A 24,337-nucleotide genomic window follows, 5' to 3' on the forward strand; every position below is an offset into this window, starting at 1 on the left:
ACATCTCCACTGTTGTGGAACAATTAATTTTTGTGTCACCCTGAGAACTGGAAAACCAGAGAATTTTCAGAAAAGTCTTTCTGTTTAAAGAGGGCAGCTTCAGGACATTAAACTCATACAATGTCTGATCTGTGCAATGCTCCTGAAGCCACCAGTGCATTCAGGAAGAAGGTTATCTGCAAATTGTTACAAACCTGAGAGTCCAACGTACATTGCACTTGGAGCTTCTTTCCCAAAATCTCAATCAATATGGCTATTTAGTAGAATTTTGTCGCAATTGCAGCAAATAAACAGGATCATAACAGCGTGTGGTGCATTAAAAGAATCATGCCTAACTGTGTAATGGGTCACAATAAATGTCATGAGGAGGAGGAGTGCTCCCTTTGTGTCATTGGTTGTGATTGAGATGTCATTCCTCTCTCTGTAACGTTCTTTTGATGTTGTTCACAGTGTCCTTGGGTGTCAGTACCTTCCACCATTACTCCCTGTTCCCTTTCTGACGTAATGAGTGAGGAGCTTGCCAAAGAACTGCAGCAACAAGAGGAGAGTGCGGCATTCCCTCATGCCATTAGGTATGTGACAGTTTTTTTAAATGCTAGCGTTGGGAGCTGGGTGGAGAAAGGGAGAATGTAATTTGGTTAGGGGCTCCATTACTCTCTGCCACACATGAGATCCTGTGCAACTGTGATCATAGTGAGCTTGAAAATACTTGACCTCATCCTTACCAATCTGTAGGATGCAGATGCATTTGTCCATTTGGATTTAATTTATTGTGTGTACTGGGGCACAGTGAAAAGTTTTGTCTTGCGAGCAATACAGGCAGATCACATAGCTAAATAGTATAGATAAGAAAATAATAGAAACCAGCGGCAAAAACAAAAGTACAGGCGAATGCTAAGAGTTTGAGAGTCCATTCAGTATTCTAACAACATTAGGGTAGAAACTGTTTCGAAACCGGCTGGTGCGTGTGTTCAGGTTTCGGTACCTTCTCCCTGATGGTAGAGGTTGTAGAAAAACATTGCCAGGGTGGGATGGATCTTTGAGAATGCTGGTGGCCTTCCTAGATACGGGCCTGGTAGGTGGATTCTATAGATTGGAGGTTGGCCTTTTTCAATGGTCTGGGCTGAGTTCACCACTCTCTGTAACCATCTCCGATCTTGAATGGTACAGTTGTCATACCAGGTAGTGATACATCCAGACAGAATGCTCTTGATGGCACACCTATAAAAGTTGGCGAGGGTATTCGCCGTCATGCCAAATTTCCTCAGCTGCCTGAGGAAGAAGAGACGTTGTTGGGCCTTTGTAACCAGTGCGTCCACATGAAGAGTCCAAGAAAGCTTGTTGTGGATGACCACTCCCAGGAGCTTGACACTCTACACTTGTTCCATCTCTGTGCTGTTAATGTGTAGGGGGGCATGAGTAACATCCCGCTGAAAATCAATAATAAGTTCCTTGGTTTTGCTGGCATTGAGAGCTAGGTTGTTCTCAGTGCACTATTTTTCCAGGTCTTCCACCTCCCATCTGTATCTGTTTCGTTGCCATCTGAGATTCAACCAACTATGGTGGTGTCGTCAGTGAATTTGTAAATGGCATTAGTCTGGTATTTGGCGATGCAGTCATGGGTATACAGTGAGTACAGTAGGGGGCTGAGTACGTACCCCTGGGGGATCCAGTGTTGAGTGTTAGTGATAATGAAATATTGTCCCCAATCTTCACTGATTGTGGCTTGTGGGTCAGGAAACTGAGGATCCAGTTGCAGAGAGTGGGGCTTAGTCAGCGATCACTAAGTTAGTAATCAGTCTTGAGGAGATAATAGTGTTGAAGGCTGAACTGTAGGCAATGAGGATTCTTACGTAGCTGTTCTTGGTGTCAAGATGTTCTAGGGAGGAGTGAAGGGCAAGGGGTATGGCATCTGATGTGGATCTGTTGGTCCGATAGGCAAATTGGAGTTGGTCAAGAGTAGTGGGGAGGTTGGAGTTGATTAATGCCATGACCAGCCTTTCAAAGCACTTCATGACCACTGAAGTTAGAGCCAGTGGGCGGTCGGCATTGAGACATGCTGCATGAGTCTTCTTAGGCACAGGGATGATGTTGACCCTCTTGAAACAGGCAGGAACAGTGGCCTGCTGCAGGGAGAGGTTGAAGATGTCTGAGAAGACCTCTGCCAGTTGATCGTTGCGTGCTCTGAGTGCACGGTCTGGTACTCCGTCTGGTCCCATCGCTTTCCTTGGATTCACACGAAGGAAACCTGATCTGACCCCTGACTGTTGGTTCATCAGGACTTGTCGGAATAGGTGTTACCTCTCTGCTGAAATTCTGCTCAAAGCGAGCATAGAAGGCTTTGAGACGATCTGGGAGGGATTTGTCATCCATGAGAGTATGTGTAACCTCATGGTCTGGCATATCCTCCACTCAACAATTCCCATCAAGCCAGGGGATCAATCCTGGTTCAGTGAAGGGAATGCCAGGAGCAGCCCCAGGAAACCTAAAACTGCTCCCTTTGCTGCATTGTTGCTGGTACCTGATTCAGACAATGTTACAATCCTAAAACTTCTGTTTGGCTCACTATCTGGATTTGTCTAATTATGTTCCTGTTTCAGCACATTGAACATTTCCATATAGGAAAATTTTTAAGTTTTCATTTCAATTTTCATAATTTGTGGGCAAAAAATTAATTCCTTCTCTTGTGTTCAGTCTTGATACAACAGCTCTGCTCGGAGAGGGGGCTGAAACCGACAGTGACCTCCTGCTAGCACAGATGTTGCAGATGGAGTTTGATCGGGAATATGATGCTCAACTTCGCCGTGAAGAAAATAAATTTAACGGTGACAGCAAAGGTGACCGCAAAATCTGCCATTTTTAGACCGTGAACTGCCCCAATTCAGGTTTCAATATCTTTGGTTTACTGGAGGAATGTGATTTATTATAACTCAGTATTAATATTGTTTTAGGAAGTTTCAGTTTGTACTGTCCAAGGCTCCTGTGACAACACCTTCCAAATCTACAGCCTTCGCTATCTGGATACAAAACAGTGGCAGATACATGGGAACACTACCACCAGCAAGTTCCCCTCCAGGCCACACAGCGTCCAGATTTGGAAATATATTACTGTTCCTTTAGTGTCACTGGGTTAATCACCTGGAATTCTCTCCCTAATGGTATTGTCGCTGACCCTACACCTTCCAGTTGTTTCCAGGAAGTGGCTAACCGTCTATAAATGTGTAACACTATGAATACTAAATAATTCAATGTATCTTTTCTAAAACATCACTGCCTGACAGGCATCAATACTCAGCGTTGGAGTGGATGCACCGAACAGCAGGAATCATAAGCAAGAGTTTATTTAAACACATTCTCTAAACTACAGCAAACTGAACTCCTCTTTACAATCACAGCATAGTCTCTTAATTGATTAGGCTTATTTCCTTAGCCTCAATAATGAAACATCGTAATAGATTAGATTAGATTAGATTAGATTAGATTACTTACAGTGTGGAAACAGGCCCTTCGGCCCAACAAGTCCACACTGCCCCGCCGAAGCGCAACCCACCCATACCCCTACATTTACCCCTTACCTAACACTATGGGCAATTTAGCATGGCCAATTCACCTGACCTGCACATCTTTGGACTGTGGGAGGAAACCGGAGCACCCGGAGGAAACCCACGCAGACACGGGGAGAACGTGCAAACTCCACACAGTCAGTCGCCTGAGACGGGAATTGAACCCGGGTCTCTGGCACTGTGAGGCAGCAGTGCTAACTACTGTGCCACCGTGCTGCCCAAAATGTATAGAAGTGACTTGTAAACTTAATTCCATTTACAGTATTGTGTCGGTAGTGTGATCAATGTAAGGGATTATGGTGTTTGTGTAGAAAATCTAAGGTTTATTGCTCTCTCTTGTTCAGTATCTATTTCATTTGAGAATTATCGAATGGTTCATCCTTATGAAGACAGTGAAAGCTCAGACGATGAAGTTGATTGGCAGGATACACGGCATGATCCCTACAGACCTGGTAATGTCTCACTTAATGTGATAGAGCTTTCTTGATGTTTCCAACTAGATTAACTGGTCCTGAACCTCTGCGCTTTTTATGTGGCGCATGATATTGATTCCGAGAGATTTCCTGAAGTCATTTCTCCTTTGCTATTTGAGAAATCCTGTGAGAAATCATAATTGTCTGATGTTGCCCACATAGTGAGAGAAAACATTTTGCAGCAGCGCTTTTTGAGTTCACCTTTTAATCTTTTCAGTGAAAGCATCTATGCATGTTGTTAAACCAGTTAGTTCACTTGTGTTTGTAGAGAAGGAATCTTGCTGTTACTATGCTGCCTGTGCCTGTACCTATCTCATAGGAACAGGAGTAGGCTATTCAGGCCCTCAAGGCTGGTCCATCATTCAGTAGATTACGGCTAATCTGTACCTTAACTCTATGCACCTGCCTTTGGTCCACATCCCTTAATACCTTTGTTTAACAAACATGTTATCTTTCTCACATCTAAAACTAACAATGGAACGAGTACCCACTGCTGTTTGTGGAAGAGAGTTCCAAGCATCTACCATGCTTTGTGTGTAGAAGTGCTTCCTAACATCTTTCCTGAATGGTCTAGCTGTAATTCTCTGACTATGCCCCCTCATTCTAGAATCCCTAACCTATGGAAATAGGTTATCTTTATTTTCCCTCGTTTTCCTGTTAATCTATTTGATCAGATTACAGTTTAACCTTCTGAACTCTCAGGAAAACAGTGGGGTCTAACCAAGGATTTGCATAGTTGAAGCATAACTTCTACATCCTCATACTCCGGTTCAGTAGATATAAAGGCCAGCATTTCATTAGTCCTGTATTAATATGTGGGGTCAGCTATTAACCGGTCTTAACTGTTCTCTGAAGTGGCCATCGGTCTTAGGGTAAATGTTGGTCGTCTTAGCAATTCCCACATCTCAAGAATGATTTGGTTTTTTAAATTGTGGCTGTGCTTGCTGTTTGAAATGGCTGACTTCTCATTCTTTGTGTTTCAAGTATTCCTTTTACAAAAAAAAAATCATAAATCTATGAATCTAATTCCTTTTCAAAAGACTTCACTGGCTGAGGGGGTCAGCTGTGTCTTAGTGGATAGGTCTGCTGCCTGAGTCTGGGTGAAGTCCTATTCCTTGGTTTGAGTGCAGCAGTCCGGCTGACGCTGCAATACAGAGAAAACATTAAACCTAGGCACCATATGTTGTCATGTTGCTACAACTTAGATGTGTTTCAATTACTTTTTCTATCCTTGAATAATGGATATTGAGAAATGTGCTGTGAAAAATAGTATTAAGGATTAACCACTTGCTTATCCTTTTGGAAAAGGGAAGTTTCCATTTATTAAACTAAAGGAATCAAGATACATCAGTATTGTGCTGAAGGAATGCTCTAGGTAGTGCTGGATAAATATAAGGGTGATTCTTGGTAGCAATAAATACTAACAGAGATGTGTTTCAAGAGCCTAAAATGAGTTTTGTTTTTTACATTTTAATTAAGGCTTTTTCTTGTGTATCTTTATTTTCTTAAATAACATAAGTGAGGTCTCAAAATGTGTATGTTGGCAGATAAACCTTCACCAAATGCAAAGCGAGGATTTGTGGGAAAGGGCAAAGAGATTACTACCAAGCACGATGAGGTGACATGTGGCAGAAGAAATACTGCACGAATGGAAAATGTAAGTATTTCCCTATAGAATTCCTGACAGCAGGCCATTTGGCCCATCGAGTCCACACTGATTCTCCAAAGAACATTCCACCCAGACCCACCCCCCTGCCCTAGTCCTGTAACCTTGCAGTTCCATGGTTAATGCCCCTCGCCTACATATGCCCAGACACAATGGCCAATCCATCTAATCTGCACATCTTTGGACCTCCTCCCTCACCACCACCCAAGGCCCCAAAGGGGTCTTCCACATCCATCAGAGTTTCACCTGCACATCCACCAATGTCACTTATTGTATCTGCTGCTCTCGATGCGGTCTCCTCTACATTGGGGAGACTGGATGCCACCTCGCAGAGCGCTTCAGGGGAACATCTCCGGGACACTGCACCAATCAACCCCACCGCCTTGTGGCCCAACATTTTAACTCCCCCTCTCACTCTGCCGAGGACATGCAGGTCCCGGGCCGCCGCCTCCATCGCTCCCTCACCAACCAATGCCTGGAGGAAGAACGCCTCATCTTCTGCCTCGGAACATTTCAACCCCAGGGCATCAATGTCGACTTCACCAGTTTCCTCATTTTCCCCTCCTCCCACCTTACCCCAGTTTCAACCTTCCAGCTCAGCACCGTCCCCATGACCTGTCCTACTTGCCTATCTTCCTTTCCACCTATCCACTCCACTCTCCTCTCTGACCTGTCACCTTCATCCCCATCCCCATTCACCTATTGTACTCTTTGCAATCTTCTCCCCACCCCCCCCTCTCATTTATTTCTCTGCCCTGGAGGCTTCCTGCCTCTATTCCTGATGAAGGACTTTTGCCCGAAACATTGATTTTCCTGCTCCTCGGATGCTGCCTGACCTGCTGTACTTTTCAGCACCACTCTAATCTAAACTGTGAGGTAGCAGTGCTAACCATTGAGCCACCGTACTGCCCCATCTGAAGTGTCATAAATTTATATTAGGGATTGAGTAGGAGTGGTGGTGTCTACCTTTGTTTAATTACTTTTTCTATCCTTGAATAATGGATATTGAGAAATGTGCTGTGAAAAATAGTATTAAGGATTAACCACTTGCTTATCCTTTTGGAAAAGGGAAGTTTCCATTTATTAAACTAAAGGAATCAAGATACATCAGTATTGTGCTGAAGGAATGCTCTAGGTAGTGCTGGATAAATATAAGGGTGATTCTTGGTAGCAATAAATACTAACAGAGATACTCATCTCACAGGAACAAATGATAAAATGTGTTTGTGTTCACAGTTTGCTCCAGGGTTCCAAGTGGGCGATGGGATCGGGATGGACTTGAAGCTATCTAATCGTGTCTTCAATGAACTGAAGCAATATTCTTATTCCGAACAGCGGCGCAGTGCTAGAATTCATGAAAAAAAAGAGCATTCTACTTCTGTACGTCGCACTTTGTTAACTCTGCCCTTACACTTAGTGATATAATGTAGCAGGAGGCCACAGTTCATCACAACCATGCAAGGTTGTGAAAAGAGCCTTCCAGTTTGTTCTACCACCCTCCTCCTTCCTCTATAACCTTGAGAGTTTTTCCTCTTCCAGTATTTACCCAATTCAACCTTTTGAAAGTTACTGTTGAATCTGCTTCTCGTCCCTATCACTGGAGTGATGACCCGCCAGTTTTGCATCCTCCTGTCTCTGGGAATAGAGTAATGGAGGAGTAGCTATTAGGAAATCAAAATGACCAGTGTGGATACGATGGAAATGTTGATATTCTCTCGCTCATACCTGGTGTTTGTTGAAACGACTAGTTCTTGAAATTCATTTAAAATCAGCAGCTGGTAATTTATAATAAAAACAAAGTACTGTGGTTGCTGGAGATCTGAAATAAAACCAGCGCTGGACAGTTTCAGCAGATCTGGCAGCATCCAAGAAGCAGGAAAATTGACGTTTCGTGCAAAAGCCCTTCATCAGGAATGAGGCCTCATTCCTGATGAAGGGCTTTTGCCTGAAATGTTGATTTTCCTGCTCCTCGGATGCTGCCTGACCTGCTGTGCTTTTCTAGCACCACTCTAATCTTGACTCTGATCTCCAGCATCAGCTGTACCCACTTCTGCTTAGTTGATTTTGACTTCACTGCGAATCCTCTTCCAAGGATACCTACCTCAAAGAAGTTCTCCTCCTCTCTCTACAAGGATCTCAGTGAGACTCTCTCTCACTGCAACCTGCAAGTCATCCCGTCTGCCCTGAAGCTCTTCAAGACCTCATTCCTGATGAAGGTCTTTTGCCCGAAACGTCGATTTTCCTGCTTCTCGGATGCTGCCTGACCTGCATTGCTTTCCCAGTACCGTAATCTCCATCATCTGGAGTACCCACTTCTGCCTAGTTTCAGCAGGTCTGGAAGCATCTGTGAGAGACAGTTAATGTTTTAAGTCTGGTATGACTCCTCTTCGGAACTGAAAGGATTGGAAACTTATGGTTTTTATGCTTGTGATAGAGGGGTAGGAGCAAGTAGAACAAATGTTAAAAACATCCAGAGATAATGGTGGGAAAGGACTGAGAGTAAATGAAGGAACATGATGGGTCGACTCTGGAGGTGGGGTCTGATGGATTCAGTGTTTAAGAAGACAACTTCGAAGCCAGAGCCCATGATGTTTATTGTCTCCTTCCATTTCCTCCCCATACCCAAACCCAGACTAGACTTATATGTACCTTGTTCAATTTGCTTTCAGCTGAGAAATTTTGTTTTTACCCTTTCATACCTTAACTTATGAATTTACTTATTCATATTTACTCTATTTGCTTTCAACATAATTGGCCACTGACATTTGCACTCAGCACCATCTCCTCCCATGACTCATCATCTGCCTCTGTCAAAAGTATCAAAACCACCATTTCCCAACCTGTTCCAGTTCTGAAAAAGTCATCCCAGACTCAAAGCATTAACTCCATTTCTCTCTGCACAAATGCTGCTAGTCCAAGCTGAGTTTCTACAGCATTCTGTTTGTGACAAACATAAATATCTTTATTTTTGCTTGCCAGTGACTGGATAAATTCTTTCTTCTTTCTTACTGTTTCAGGATCAAGCCATAGATTCGAAAACTCGCTTGCTTCTGTACAAAATGGTGAATGCTGGGGTGTTGGAAAGCATCAATGGTTGCATCAGCACAGGCAAAGAATCTGTGATCTTCCATGCTAATGGCGGAAGGTATGTATCCATCCATCCAAAGATAAAGCTTCTCCCATCCCTGACCAGCACCCCACTGGCAATTGCACCTATCAGAAATTGAATTAGAAAAGGGAAGACTGAGAGCGGGTGAGCGGGTCAAGATCTTTAAAATTATGGAGGTGTACGATAGGGCAGTATTGTAGAGTTCAGACCATTATCAGATCAGTCTTGGTTTCATCGAATGAAAGAAAAGGCTTGAGGGCAAGTGGGCAGCTCCTACTAATAAATAGTAATTTCTGATTATGTTGGGAGTCTAAAACTTGGCTATAAATGTAAAATGATCTGTAATAAATTCCAATAGAAATCCCTTTAAACAGAGAGCAGTGAGACTATGGAACTAACTGATTGATTTTATCCTTTTGTGGGATGTGGAAATCCCTGGCGAAGCCAGCATTTTTTTGCCCATTCATTATTGCTGTTGAACTGAATGCCTCGCTCGGCCATTTTAGACGACAATTAAGAATCAACCACGTGGCTGTGGGTCTGGAATCACGTGTAGGCCAGGCAGGGTAAGGCTGGCAGATTTCCTTCCCTAGAGGACACTCCTGAATTGGGTGGATTCACCTGACAGTTGATCATCATTTGGACTAAATACCATCTGCTGCCATGTCCTCGAAGAATTAGGGACTCGGGATTACCATCTAGTGACATCACCACTACACCATTGCCTCCTCTTGTTTAGTTCCTTAGGTGGAAGTACACGTGAGTTCCCTCCGATCTGCTGAAGGTCTGTAAATTTGGCAAGTGTATGTTGACCACTGGTTATTTTGTTAACAATAAATAGAATTACTTAACTACTTCAGTTCTTTCTATTACATTCCAAACGATCAAGTTGATTCATGCTAACTAAATCGGGAAGCTGGAATTAATATTTGAACAAATTTGTTGTGGTTTCTCTGTCTCTCTTTCTGAAGCATGGATGATAAAATGGTCCCTGCAGAGTGTGCCCTTAAAGTTTTTAAGACGACGCTTAATGAATTCAGAAACCGGGATAAATACATCAAGGATGATTACAGATTCAAAGACCGCTTTAGCCATTTGAATCCTCGAAAAATCATTCGCATGTGGGCTGAGAAAGAAATGCACAATTTGATCAGGTATCATCTCTTTCCTTTGAATTGAAATATTAAATTAATTTTGAGATGCCAGAATGTCTTGTGTATTTTCATTTTGTATCATGCTGTTGCATATTTATTTTAAAATTCTGTTTGTTTATTACGGGAGAAAATTGCAGTGGTATAGAGTAGTGGCCACGGTTTGAGAGATGAATCAATAAGTGCGTCCACAGTTAGCTCAGTGGACTGGCTGGATGTAGATCTGGCTCATGTCTGGGATACCCAGACTGATTGTAGTCTGGTTCTAACATACACCTGCACCATAATATTATATAGGAGACTCCTTATTTTTAAACTATGCCTCCACAGTTTAGGCTCCTGCGTAAGGTGAAACATCTTTTCAATATTCAATCTGTTAAGTCCTGTCAGAATTGTATATTTCAAAAGGCTACCCCTCGATATTCTAAACTCCAGTGAAGTGAGCATTGGTCCTACCTGCTTGTCACCTTCTCATCAGATGACGTTTTTAACCCAGGAATCGGCTGAGTTTTTATTATTTAGTGTGTGGTCATGTAATAGCCTTGTTAGTGGCTTCATGTTATACTTTAAGAAATAAAGTTGTTAATTTTTACTTTTGGGATAGTTCTTAGCCTTTTGAATGTTTACAGATTATCACACAGGGTAAATCTTTTCTGTGTTACAGGTTTAAGTTAGTAGGAGGGTGTACTCTATGTTGTAACCCCCCCTCCCATATATCTCTCCACCCTGGAGGCTCCCTGCCTTCATTCCTAATGAAGGGCTTTTGCCCGAAATGTCGATTTTCCTGCTCCTCGGATGCTGCCTGACCTGCTGTGCTTTTCCAGCACCACTCTAATCTAGCTTCATGGTGGTGTTTGTTAAGCTTGAAGGCAGGCTTACTCAGTGAATATTGCTTGACAATGTGAGTCATTGTTCATATTTAACTGCAGATGCAATTGGATGGTTTTTGGCCACATTAGTGATGTTGGCAAGTCCAGAATCAGTGGGGTCATCGATGAGAAACATGGTTTTGGGTGGATGTTGCCTTGCCAGTCTTCCTACCGCTGGTCTGCAGCTGTTACTCCTTGATATGGTGGCTTTAACCATGCAGGTGGCATGAGGGAAGGTGCACTGCTGTTTGACTGAGGAGATTATCAAGGGCAAGCTTAGACTGGAAAAATCTTTCTCCAGAAGCTTGCTTGTTGTAGTACCTTCCTGAAAGGGAGGACTTGGGGTGTGGGTCCCGGCCTGGGAGCTGGGGGAAATGAGTAGCTGTGATGATGAGCATTGCCTTGTGCAGATGTTAAGACCATGAGATCTAAGATTTGGCCATTCAGCCCATCGAGTCTGCTCTGCCATTCAATGAGATCATGGCTAATCTGATAATCCTCACTTCACCGTGCTGCCTTTTGTCCATGACCCATAATTTCCTTCCTGATTAAAACTCTTATCTCAGCCTCGAATACATTTAACAGCCCAGCTCTGACAGCCCTTTGTGGTAAAGAATTCAACATTACCCACTGAGAGAAGAAATTCCTGCTTCTCTGTCTTACCACATTCTCATTCTAAACGACAGTCATACTGGATTTGATATGTTAACTGTTTCTCTCTCCATAGATGCTGCCAGACCTGCTGAGTTTCTTCAGCATTTTCTGTGCTTGTTTCAGATTTCCGGCATCTGCAGTAATTAGCTTTTACTGGACGTTGGATATTTGAAAGTTTTGAGACAGTGAACGAATTGAGCGGTATGGTGCTGAGGTCATAAATGTACGTGTGGCTCTGTTTTGCTCTTGCGAAACTCTTTTTGGGGGTATTTCCTTTGCTAAAGGTGCTATATGAATGTCAGTTGTTGAAATGGCAGTTATGAATTCTACTGATTTGTTTTTCTGCAGAATGCAAGAAGCTGGAATTTGTTGTCCAGAGGTCATTGTGCTCAAGAAGCACATTCTGGTGATGTCCTTCATTGGCCAGGACCACGTGCCAGCTCCTAAATTAAAGGATGCTATACTCAGCTCTGAAGATATGAAACAGGCTTACTACCAGGTTTTAGATGTAAGTGATTTTTTTTTTGCACAGGTATTGGGAGGGTTCTTGTCTGTTTACAACACAAACACATTTCCATTGTCTCTACATCAACTCTGCCTTTCATTATTTCCAGAACCTTCATCAGATCACCTCCTCTTGGTTAATGTTTTTTGGCAAAAAGGTTTCTATGTGTGATGTGTTATGGTCTGTCTTCTCTTGCAGATGATGCAGCAGCTGTACACAGAATGTAAGCTTGTTCATGCTGATCTAAGTGCATACAACATGTTGTGGCACATGGGAAAGGTGAGAATATTTTTGCATTTGCAGGAGGCAAGAAAGTTTGGAAATGTTGCTGAGGATGGAAAAGAAACAGACAACTAGATAACCAGACATTAGTGAGAGTAGTGGGTGACACGGTGGCACAGTGGTTAGCACTGCTGCCTCACAGCGTCAGAGACCTGGGTTGAATTCTCACCTCAGGCGACTGACTGTGTGGAGTTTGCACATTTTCCCCGTGTCTGCGTGGGTTTCCTCTGGGTGCTCCGGTTTCCTCCCACGATCCAAAAATGTGCAGATTAGGTGAATTGGCCATGCTAAATTGCCCATAGTGTTAGGTGAAGGGGTAAATGTAGGGGAATGGGTCTGGGTGGATTGCGCTTCGGCGGGTCGGTGTGGACTTGTTGGGCTGAAGGGCCTGTTTCCACACTGTAAGTAATCTAATCTAAAAAGTACTCTTAATGGGATGGAGTGCAAAGTCCTAGCTTTATTGCACTGGGAGCCAGCATTTATTGCCTGTCCCTAGTTGCCTCTTGAGAAGGTGGGGGTGAGCTGCCTTCTTGAACAGCTGCATTCCATGTGCTGTAGGTTGACCCACAATGTACTTAGGAAGGGAATTCCAGTATTTTGACCCAGCGACAGTGAAGGAACAGCGATATATTTCCAAGTCAGGATAGTGAGTGGCTTGGAGGGGAACTTGCAGGGGTGGGGTTCCTATGTATTTGCTGTCCTTGTCCTTCCACATGGAAGAAGTCATAGATTGTCTCTCAGAAGGCTGCAGGTAGGTTCAACTATTTTTTTAAACTCAAAATAAGTATGATTTTAAATTAATTTCCTTTAAACGACAATCATCATTTATATCTTATTAGGAATGTGGGAGATGAAGCCATTCAGCCTCTTGAGCCCATTCTGTCATTCAGTTAGTTCATGGCTGGTCTGTATTTCAACTCCATTTTGGGGTGGCAAGATGGCTCAGTGGTTAGCACTGCTGCATCACAGTGCCAGGGACCCGGGTTCGATTCCAACCTCAGGCAACTGTCTGTGTGGAGATTGCACATTCTCCCTCTGTCTGCGTGGGTTTCCTCTCGGTGCTCCAGTTTCCTCCCACAATCCAAAGATGTGCAGGTTAGGTGAACTGGCCATGCTAAATTACCCCATAGTGTCTAGGGATTGTAGGTTGGGTGCATTAGTCAGGGAAAATGTAGGGTAATAGGGTAGTGGAATGGGTCAGGATGGGATACTCTTCAGAGGGTTGGTGTGGACTTGTTGGGCCAAATGGCCTGTTTCCATACTGTAGGGATTATCCACCTTGTTTCAAATTATGATGTCCAACAAAGATTTGTGATTACAGTTTTAACATTTTTATTTGACCCAGATTCATTTTCATCACTACTGAGCCTAAGTTTAAATTCCCAATTTCTTTCGATTAATTGAATTTAATTCCGCATGTTATCAGAGCATTAATCTGGGCCCCTTGAGCTTACTAGATTTTTGTTTTTGGCTGTGTTCCCTTACCTTGAAAGGTTCATATTGCTCATGAAGAATGTTCTCCGAAGGCAGATTTTATGACATGCTCTAACAGTATAAAACATGGTGGTGTCCAAATATTCATCATAAATAAGAGTGAATGGAATGGACTGACGTCACTAGCAGCACTGGTGTGTTTTGTACACGTGAACTGTGTGCGCTTTGGGGTTGTCAGCAGACATCCTCTCTCTCTTTGTTCTTTGGATGTAGGTATTGCTGGCTGGACCAGCAAATATTACTGATCACTAGTTACCAGAGGACAGCGAAAAGCCAACCATATTGCTGTGGTTCTGGAGTCACATATAGGCCAGACTGGGTAAGGAAGGCAGATTTCCTTTCCTGAAGGACATCACTCAACCAGATGGCTTTAGTGACAGTCAACAGTGGTTACATTGGGGCCAGTTAGCTCAGTTAGCTGGCTGGCTAGTTTGCATTGCCGATAGCATGAGTTCAATTCCCTTACAGCTGAGGTTACCAGGAAGAACTGTTCTTCGTGGTGGTGACCCTCAGTTTAAACCATCACTGTTATCTCTCTGTAATAGGAGAGCAGCCCAGTGGTATGGTAGGATTATGGTGACCTTACCTTTTTACATGGCCACAATTAGACTATTTCTTTGATTCCAGATTTTTAATTCAAATTTAACTACCTGCCATAGTGGGATTTGAACCATTAGCCTGTGGCTCTGAATTACCAGTTCAATGTCATTATCACTATGCCACTGTAAGCCCATACAGTGTAGATGATAGCATGAATTATGAAATCAATGTTCAAAGACATGTTGGTGACCCTTCCCACCACACCAACTGGAATTCTGATAGGATAGAGAGCAGACCTGCTATTTTTTCCCACGTTGTTATGATTACAACCTTCCCTTTTTATTGTTTCTTTACAGGTTTGGTTGATTGACGTCAGTCAGTCTGTGGAACCTACTCACCCTCATGGGCTCAAGTTTCTCTTCAGGGATTGTAAAAATGTTTCTCAGGTATCAGAGCTATGTTATTCAGTGGTTTAGCTATAATGAATTTGTGTATTTTTATGTATAATATTAATTTATAACCCCAACACAGGCTATTTGGTCCTAAGGGTCCAACAGTTTTAGGCTAGTGCTGATGTTCTCTACCATACACCTATTTTAATCTTTTCCCATTTCATCATCTCCATTCTTTTTTCCCGTATGTAATTACTGTAGATGTCAACACGTAAGTTGACATTTTGAAGCCTCAAAATCCCTCTAAAAACAGTCACCTTATAAACTGAGAATAAAAGTGTGGCTTGCCATTTTGCAATGTCTCAGGCATCCCAAAGTAGAGTGGCCATGTCTTAAATTTCCATCTCCATTTGCAACACAGCCCATATTGACTGCGTTATCCCTTGTGTCTCGTTAGAAGATACCGGGAAATAAAACATAAATTTGTGGCAGAAAAATTGAGTCTGACAGCTAATGCAAGGGGTATGCTGGTGATGTTGACTTTTACACTAGGTATTTACAAACACGTGACATTTTGAGCTGGTAAATTGGGGTTGTTCTATTGACAGAGTTGATGTCTCCACTGTAACTTATGGTGTTTAACTTCCCTCTGATTATGAATTAGTACAATTTACGTTAATCACTCCTGATGATTGTGAGTTCCACATTTGAGCCAGTGTCTTGGATAAACATTTCTGCTGATTTCTCTGATTTATAAATGTCTTTTCTACATCTGCCCTACCAAACCTCTTTCTAATTTTAAAGACCTTTATCATAACGTTCCTCAGCCTTCTCTTTTCTACAGAAATTCTCTGGCCTTCCCAGTATTTATAATTTGTTCCTGTTCTAAAATTATCCTAATGAGTCTCTTCTCCATTTGCAGTATCTTTACATCTTTTGAGTTCTTTGGGAACTAGAACAATTCACAGTATTCAAAGTGTGGTATAATCAAAGTTCTGTGAAAGTTTAAAATAACTTCAGTTTGAATTCAAGTTCTTTAAAATAAAAGTAATAAAACCAAGGTTCTGTCAGTCCCCTTATTTACATGCTCATAGCTCTGCTCAAAATGCAGTGTGTCTTGATGCTCAATATTTATCCTTCAACAACATCACTAAAACAGATTGTCTGGTCATTAACACAGCACTGTCTGTAGGAACTTGGTGTGTGGAAACTGGCTGTTGTGTTTTTCTATATTAGAATATCAAAGTGAATGTATCACATTTTGAAATTAATTCTATTAGAATTGTTATGTGGTTAAATTTATGGTTTTCTAATATTACGTACAGTCATCTTAATACTGCTTCCCTTCTTGCAGTTCTTCCAGAAGTCAGGAGTTTCTGATGCAATGGGCGAAAGGGAGCTTTTCAATGCTGTCTCTGGTTTAAATATTAACGCAGATAATGAAGTGGACTTCCTTGTTGAGGTAAAGTCTTTTCATGGAATAAAGTGTGGCTTTTCAGTGTTTTAAGCTGTGTTTCTGTGTTAAAGGAATTGTGAACACTCAATAAAACTGCAAGTGCTGGATGAACTCAGCAGGTCTGGCAACATCTGTACAGAGAGAGAAATCAGTTTATGTTTCAAGTATGGTTTAACTTCTTCAGAATGTAAAGGACTCTAGAAAATGAAATTTTTATACTGTTGATAATGAGGGATTGGAAGTGAGTGGAACTGATGGTGAAAATGCTGAGAACAAAAAGCAAAGAATATTAATGGTTACAGAGGAGAGGAGATTTAGATGAAGAATAATTGTTAATAACAGAAAATTAGGTCTGCTGTGCTGAGTACAAACAAAATGATGGGGGAGAGGAGGGATGGAATCAAAATGGAGCAGTGTTCATGGTCTGAAGTTGTTGAATACAATGTTGAGTCCAGAAGGCTCTGAAGTGCTTATGCAGAAAGAGTGTTGTTTCTCCAGCTTATGCTGGGCTTTGTTGAAACACTGTGACAGGCCTAGCATGAGAACAAGGTTTATTGAAATGGCAAGCGACTGGAAGATTGGGGGCATTCTTATGGATTGGGCAAAGGTGTTCCAAAAAGCAGTCACCCAGGCTGCATTTGGTCTTGCCAATTCAGAGGAGACTGCAATGTGAGTAGCAAATACAGTGAACTCAATTTGCCTGGAATGTGTGTTCTGGGCCTTGGACATTATGGAGGACTGAGCTGACAGGGCAAGTGTTGCACCTCTGCAGTTGCATGTGTGTGTGTGTGTCAGAATGGCAGGAAAGGAGTATTCGCGAAGAGGTGACTGAGGAGTGGATCAGGGTGTCATAGATGGAATGGCAATTGTGGGATGTTGGGACGGGAAGATGTGTTTGGTCAACTTATTCTTTATCTACATCTCAGCTGTATAGCATTAGCATTTCCTGTGTCTTTTGCTGTGGGTGCCATCACCACCTGTTCCACTCACTCCTCCTCTCCCTTTGTTAACAATACAAAAACCATTGCTTTTCCAGCCCCTCTTTATTTCAGAGGAAGTCAGATTGATTGTGAAACATTAATTCTATATCTCTTTTCAGATGTTTCCAGGCCTCCTGAGTTTCACCAGCATCCACAGTACTTTGCTTTTATATATAAAAATAAATTCTTTTTGATGGCTAACCTTTGTAAATATCCCACTGTATAAACCAATAACTTGCAGTATTCTCCAAAAGTGGGGAATATAATTAAGTTACTTAACCATTTTTCCCCAGTTTTGTCAAATCCTGATTAGTTGAGAAATATCCCACTGTATAAACCAATAACTTGCAGTATTCTCCAAAAGTGGGGAATATAATTAAGTTACTTAACCATTTTTCCCCAGTTTTGTCAAATCCTGATTAGTTGAGAAATTATTTCACTTAATATTTACTTGAGTGAATATATTCTAGCTGTTGTACTGGAGACAGAGATTCTGGCTTTAGAGACATTTGAAATTTTTAGTTGAGAAAGCTAATGTGCAATTCTTCAAAATATACAATTTAAAATCAGATTAGCAGAACCATTGAGTTTAATATATCTTGTGCTAAAAACGTATTTGCCTTTCTCAAACAAAAACATCTAGATTGAAGCTTTGGAAAAAATCAATGAAGACCATGTCCGACAGATGGGGAAGCGTGTGCAGATGACCTATGAATCTGATGTTCCAGAAGAGAATTGAAGAAGGAATGGTTTTTAAATGTTTTTTCAAGCTGTAATTTGACACCAATGGAAATTTGTGCAATTTAATTTGATTTAAAATTAGAGTATCAATAGATTTGTATCATTGATATTTGTGACAGGAATGAGACTGGTGTGACAATGTTGAAGATGCTGCTGCAGTTCCTTCTCCCTACACTGTCTGTGTTGAGTTGGGAGCTGTGACTGATTCTCTTGTGTTAGCAAAGTTTCTAATCAAATAAATAACACACCAACTTTAAACTTTATTTTGAGTAAAATCTGTAATATGTCATTTAGTGTAACTACAAAATGTTGCATGTTTTAAATTTCACATTGAAATGGAGTGAGTGTAATGCACACATTTAGTGGTGCTGGAAGAGTACAGCAGTTCAGGCAGCATCCAAGGAGCAGTGAAATCGACATTTCGGGCTGTGCTCTTCCAGCACCACTAATTCAGAATCTGGTTTCCAGCATCTGCAGTCTTGTTTTTACCTCACACACATTTACTGTTTGTTTTTTTTTAACTCGCCACTTTGGGTTGTGAAAGGGGCAACTAGCAATATAACACCTGGTACAACTTGTTTCAACCAGATTCACTGAGACTTTACAAACTGAGGGCAATATAAGGTCATCTGAAGCAAAGCTGACAGGCCTTTTAATTCAGTTTAAAATGAGTTTGAAACTACATATTTTGTGCCATTAATTATAATACAACAAGACCATATGACTTAAGAACAGAAGTAGGCCAGTCAGCCTTTATCCTAGAATCCATACAGTGTGGGAACAAGCCATTTGGCCCAACTAGTTCACACCAACCCTCCGAAGAATAACCCACCCAGACTCATTCCCCTACATTTCCCCTCAACCTACACATCCCTGAACACTATGGACAATTTAGCCAATTCACCTAACCTGCACATCTTTGGATTGTGTGAGGAAACGAAGAATAACCCACCCAGACTCATTCCCCTACATTTCCCCTCACCTACACATCCCTGAACACTATGGACAATTTAGCCAATTCACCTAACCTGCACATCTTTGGATTGTGTGAGGAAACCGGAGCACCCGGAGGAAACCACGCAGACACTGGGAGAACATGCAGACAGTTGTCCGAGGCTGGAATCGAACCTGGGTCCCTGGTGCTGAGAGGCAGCAGTCCTAACCACTGAGCCACCATGCCACCTCCTATTCAATGAGACTATGTCTGATCTGATAATCTTCAAAACCACTTTCCTGCTTTGGTACATGGCACAAGGAATAATCCATAGATTACAACCTTGGAGGTCCAGCTTGTCAATCTGCAACTAAACTCCCTGAGTTGGTTGTCCTTGTTACAGGCCATTTGCAGATGACACTAAGCTGGGTGGCAGTGTGTGCTGTGAGGAGGATGCTAAGAGGCTGCAGGATGACTTGAACAGATTGGCTGAGTGTTCACATACTTGGCAGATGAAATATGATGGGATAAATGTGAGGTTATCCAGTTTGGTCAGAAAAACAAGAAGGCAGATTATTATATGAATGGTGGCAGTTTAGGAAAAGGTGAAGTGCAACAGTTGCTGAAGGTAGGCATGCAGTTGCAGAAGGCAATGAGGAAACCTTCATAGCAAGAGGATGTAAGTATCTAAGTAAGGATGTTTTACTGCAGTTAAACAGGACCTAGGTGAGGCCACACTTGAGTGTTGTGTGTGGTTTTGGTCTCCCAGTCTGAGGAGGGACAGTCTTGTTATTGAAGGAGTCCAGCAAAGGTTCACTAGACTGATTCTCAGGATGGCAGAACTGATGTGAGGAAAGACAGGATTGACTGGACTTGTACTTGCTGGAGTTTAGAAGAATGAGGGGGTTTCTCATAGAAACATATACAATTCTGAGGGGACTGGATAGGCTAGATTGAGAAGAATGTTCCTGATGTTGAAGTCCAGAACTAGGGGTCGCAATTTAAGAAGAAGGGGTAGGCCATTCAGGACTGAGATAAAGGAAAATTCCTTCACTCAGAGTTGTGAACCTGTGGAATTCTCTCCAAAGGAAGCTGTTCGGGCCAGTTCATTAGACATTCAAGAGGGAGCTGGACATGGCCTTTGCAGCTAATGGGATCAAAGGGTAAGGAGCGAAAGTGGGATGCTGAGATTGCACGATCAGCCATCATCATACGGAATGGTGTTGCAGCCTTGAAGGTAAATGGGTCTACTCCTGCAGCTATTTTCTTTGTTTCTATGATTCCATTTTTCTGCTTATGTCATTGGTACTAAAGTGAACCAGGAATGCTTACCTTCCCCCTTCAGCTGCAGCTATTCACTGACATCCTGGCCCCAGGGAGGCAACATATTGTCTTGGAGTCACATCTGCAGCCTCAAACTCCTATCTGAACCTCTCACTTTGCAGTCTTCTATCACTGTATGTCTTTTTTCTGTGCTCCCACCGTGTGCAGTTGGGCTCTGATTATACCCCCCCCCCCCCCCCCAGTGTAATGGTCATCTCGCTGTCCTTTCCCTGTAACACTGGAAAGAATTTATAAATTTACAAAATATGCAAAATGCTGCAGACACTAGAAATCTGAAATAAAATACTGACCAAGTCTAGCAGTGTCTGTTGAGACAAAAACTAAGTGTTTCAGATTGATCACCCTGCATCAACGCCTGAACCAATATGCAACAGATTTTGATTGGTGATTTAGGACAAGGACAAAAGAAAGCTCTGTGATAGTGATGTAGGAGTAGGCCATTCAGTCCAACAAGCTTGTCATTTAATTGCTGGTCATCCATTTGAGTGCTTTTTTTCCCCAAACTATCCCATGTGTCTTTATATTGTTGTATATACAAACCAGCAAATCTCCAAACGTATCCAAAAACTGTGCTTCCAAGCACTGGAGTTGAGAATTCTAAATAATTGCCACAATAAGTAAAAAGAGTCTCATACCTAAATGGCATCCCCCTTATTTTTATGTTGTATCATCAGTTCTAAAGTCCTCAACCATTGAAAACACCACAACTGCATCTACTGTGTCTTTAAATATTTTGTAAATTTCAATGAGATCACCAAGCGTTCTTCAAAATTTTCAAGAACATAGGAGACCAGGATTCTTTGTGTTCCATAATTTCCAGTTTTCTGGTTCTAGGCACCTTCACTTTGGATGTACAATCTGTCTACACATCAATCCTCTTGGTTGTAAGTTTGCTCACTGAGCTGGAAGGTTTGTTTTGAGACAATTCATCACCATACTAGGTGACATCTTCAGTGAGCCTCTGGTGAAGCGCTAGTGTTATGTCCTGCTTTCTATTTATGTGTCTTGGTTTCCTAAGGTGGGTGATATCATGTCTGGTTCTTTTTCTCAGAGGATGGTAGACGGGGACCAAATCGAAGTGTTTGTTGATGGAGTTCTGGTTTGAATGCCAGTCTTAAGGTGGGTGATATCATTTCCGGTTCTTTTTCTACACTCCACTGGAGGCTACTGATGGTATTACCTAGTATGGTGTCGAAATGTCTGAAAACAAAACTTCCAGCTCAGTGAGCAAACTTACAACCAGAAGCTCAACCTGCACTACAAATCTTCTCAAAAATCACATCAATCCTCCATTAGGATTGACTGAATCTCTCCACGTCCTTGAAAAGAGGTCTGCACATGCCCCATCCATCACCAACCTCCACCTGGTTGAGTTTGTTCTCACTGAAAAGTTATCCTTTAACTTAACTCATTTCCCCAAATCAAATGTGTGGTCATGGGTAACCCTAACCTCAGCAGGGGTTAAGTTATGAGATATTCAAATTAAGTCTGTTTTTCTTAGAATTTAGAAGATAAAGGGATGATTGATCAAATATATTACCAGGAGAAAGTGAGGTCTGCAGATGCTGGAGATCAGAGCTGGAAATGTGTTGCTGGAACAGCACAGCAGGTCAGGCAGCATCCAGGGAACAGGAGAATCGACGTTTCGGGCATAAGCCCTTCTTCAGGAAGGGCTTATGCTCCTGAAGAAGGGCTTATGCCCGAAACGTCGATTCTCCTGTTCCCTGGATGCTGCCTGACCTGCTGCACTTTTCCAGCAACATATTTCCAGCAAATATATTACCAGGCAAAGGTACGTATTTTCACTTGTTGAAGATTCTAGAACTGCGTGTATAGTCTGAAAATTAGGACCAGATCACTCAGAAGGGACGTTAGGAAGCACTTCTACACAAAAAGGGTGATAGAGGTTTGGAACTCCCTTCCTTCCACAAATGTCCTCTTATTCAGTCATTAGCTTTAGATATGAGTTTTTTTTATTAAGCAAATATTTTAAGGATTATGGACCAAAAGCAGGTATATGCAATTAAGCTTTGGATCCAGCATAATCTCATCGAAGGGTGGAAGAGGCTCAAGGGGCTGAATGGCCTACTGCTGCTCCTGTCACCATTTACTACGAGCTAGTGAGGGCAGGAATAGGAGGATAGAGCAGATGAATGCATGGCTGAGGAGCTGGTGTATGAGAGAAGGATTCACATTTTGGGGTAGAAGTGACCTGTACAAGAAGAACGGATTGCACCTAAATTGGAAGGGGACTAATATACTGGCAGGGAGATTTGCTAGAGCTGCTTGGGAGGATTTTAACTAGTAAGGTAGGGGGGTGGGACCCAGGGAAATAGTGAGGAAAGAGATCGATCTGAGACGGGTACAGCTGAGAACCGATGTGAGTCAAACAGTCAGGGCAGGCAGGGACAAGGTAGGACTAATAAACTGCATTTATTTCAATGCAAGGGGCCTAACAGGGAAGGCAGATGAACTCAGGGCATGGTTAGGAACATGGGACTGGGATATCATAGCAATTATAGAAACATCGCTCAGGGATGGGCAGGACTGGCAACTTAATGTTCCAGGATACAAATGATACAAAAGGAAGGATAGAAAGGGAGGCAAGAGAAGAGGGGGAGTGGCATTTTGATAAGGGATAGCATTACAGCTGTGCTGAGGGAAGATATTCCTGGAAATACATCCAGGGAAGTTATTTGGGTGGAACTGAGAAATAAGAAAGGGATGATCACCTTATTGGGATTGTATTATAGATCCCCCAATAGTCAGAGAGAAATCGAGAAACAAACTTGCAAGGAGATCTCAGCTATCTGTAAGAATAATAGGGTAGTTATGATTAGATTAGATTACTTAGGCCCAACAAGTCCACACCGACCCGCTGAAGTGCAACCCAACCAAACCCATTCCCCTACATTTACCCCTTCGCCTAACACTACGGGCAATTTAGCATGGCCAATTCACCTGACCTGCACATTTTTGGACTGTAGGAGGAAACTGGAGCACTCAGAGGAAACCCACGCAGACATGGGGAGAATGTGTAAACTCCACACAGTCAGTCGTCTGAGGCGGGAATTGAACCCGGGTCTCTAGCACTGTGAGGCAGCAGTGCTAACCACCCTGCTGCCCACAGTAGGAGATTTTAACTTTCCAAACATAGACTGGGACTGCCATAGTGTTAAAGGTTTAGATGGAGAGGAATTTCTTAAGTGTGTACAAGAAAACTTTCTGATTCAGTATGTGGATGTACCTACTAGAGAAGGTGCAAAACTTGACCTACTCTTGGGAAATAAGGCAGGGCAGGTGACTGAGGTGTCAGTGGGGGAGCACTTTGGGGCCAGTGACCATAATTCTATTCGTTTTAAAATAGTGATGGAAAAGGATAGACCAGATCTAAAAGTTGAAGTTCTAAATTGGAGAAGGGCCAATTTTGACGGTATTAGGCAAGAACGTTCGAAAGCTGATTGGGGGCAGATATCGCAGGTAAAGGGATGGCTGGAAAATGGGAAGCCTTCAGAAATGAGATAACAAGTATCCAGAGAAAGTATATTCCTGTCAGGGTAAAAGGGAAGGCTTGTAGGTATAGGAATGCTGGATGACTAAAGAAATGAAGAGTTTGGTTAAGAAAAAGAAGGAAGCATATGTCAGGTATAGACAGGATAGATCGAGTGAATCCTTAGAGTATAAAGGAAGTAGGTGTATACTTAACAGGGAAATCAGGAGGGCAAAACTGGGACATGAGATAGCTTTGGCAAATAGAATGAAGGAGAATCCAATGGGCTTTTACAAATATATTATGGACAAAAGGGTAACTAGGGAGAGAATAGGGCCCCTCAAAGATTAGCAAGGCGGCCTTTGTGTGGAGCCACAGAAAATGTGGAGATACTAAATTAATATTTTGCATCAGTATTTACTGTGGAATAGGATATGGAAGATATAGACTGTAGGGAAATAGATGGTGACATCTTGCAAAATGTCCAGATTACAGAGGAGGAAGTGCTGGATGTCTTGAAATGGTTAAAAGTGGATAAATCCCCAGGACCTGATCAGGTGTACCCGAGAACTCTGTGGAAAGCTAGAGAAGTGATTGCTGGGCCTCTTGCTGAGATATTTGTATCATCGATAGTCACAGGTGAGGTGCCGGAAGACTGAAGGTTGGCTAACGTGGTGCCACTGTAAAAGAAGGG

The 24,337-nt window shown here is 42.3% G+C and overlaps 1 protein-coding gene across 2 annotated transcripts in view; it reads left to right on the forward strand.

Annotated features, from left to right (window-relative positions):
- riok3 (RIO kinase 3 (yeast)) overlaps positions 1-18,138 on the forward strand; it is a 22,482-nt gene extending 4,344 nt beyond the window's left edge. For both annotated transcript variants that reach the window (XM_043687587.1, XM_043687588.1), the window contains exons 2-13: positions 451-572; positions 2,695-2,837; positions 3,908-4,015; positions 5,584-5,693; positions 6,939-7,082; positions 8,720-8,847; positions 9,783-9,965; positions 11,834-11,993; positions 12,189-12,269; positions 14,663-14,752; positions 16,053-16,160; positions 17,778-18,138. In XM_043687587.1, the coding sequence (XP_043543522.1) occupies positions 451-572; positions 2,695-2,837; positions 3,908-4,015; positions 5,584-5,693; positions 6,939-7,082; positions 8,720-8,847; positions 9,783-9,965; positions 11,834-11,993; positions 12,189-12,269; positions 14,663-14,752; positions 16,053-16,160; positions 17,778-17,873 (1,473 nt within the window). In that variant the 3' untranslated portion in view covers positions 17,874-18,138. The remainder of the gene's footprint in view (positions 1-450; positions 573-2,694; positions 2,838-3,907; positions 4,016-5,583; positions 5,694-6,938; positions 7,083-8,719; positions 8,848-9,782; positions 9,966-11,833; positions 11,994-12,188; positions 12,270-14,662; positions 14,753-16,052; positions 16,161-17,777) is intronic.
- The last annotated feature ends 6,199 nt before the right edge of the window (positions 18,139-24,337 follow it).

Source organism: Chiloscyllium plagiosum, chromosome 4, assembly GCF_004010195.1.
Source record: "Chiloscyllium plagiosum isolate BGI_BamShark_2017 chromosome 4, ASM401019v2, whole genome shotgun sequence".
In the NCBI taxonomy this organism is placed as follows: domain Eukaryota; kingdom Metazoa; phylum Chordata; class Chondrichthyes; order Orectolobiformes; family Hemiscylliidae; genus Chiloscyllium; species Chiloscyllium plagiosum.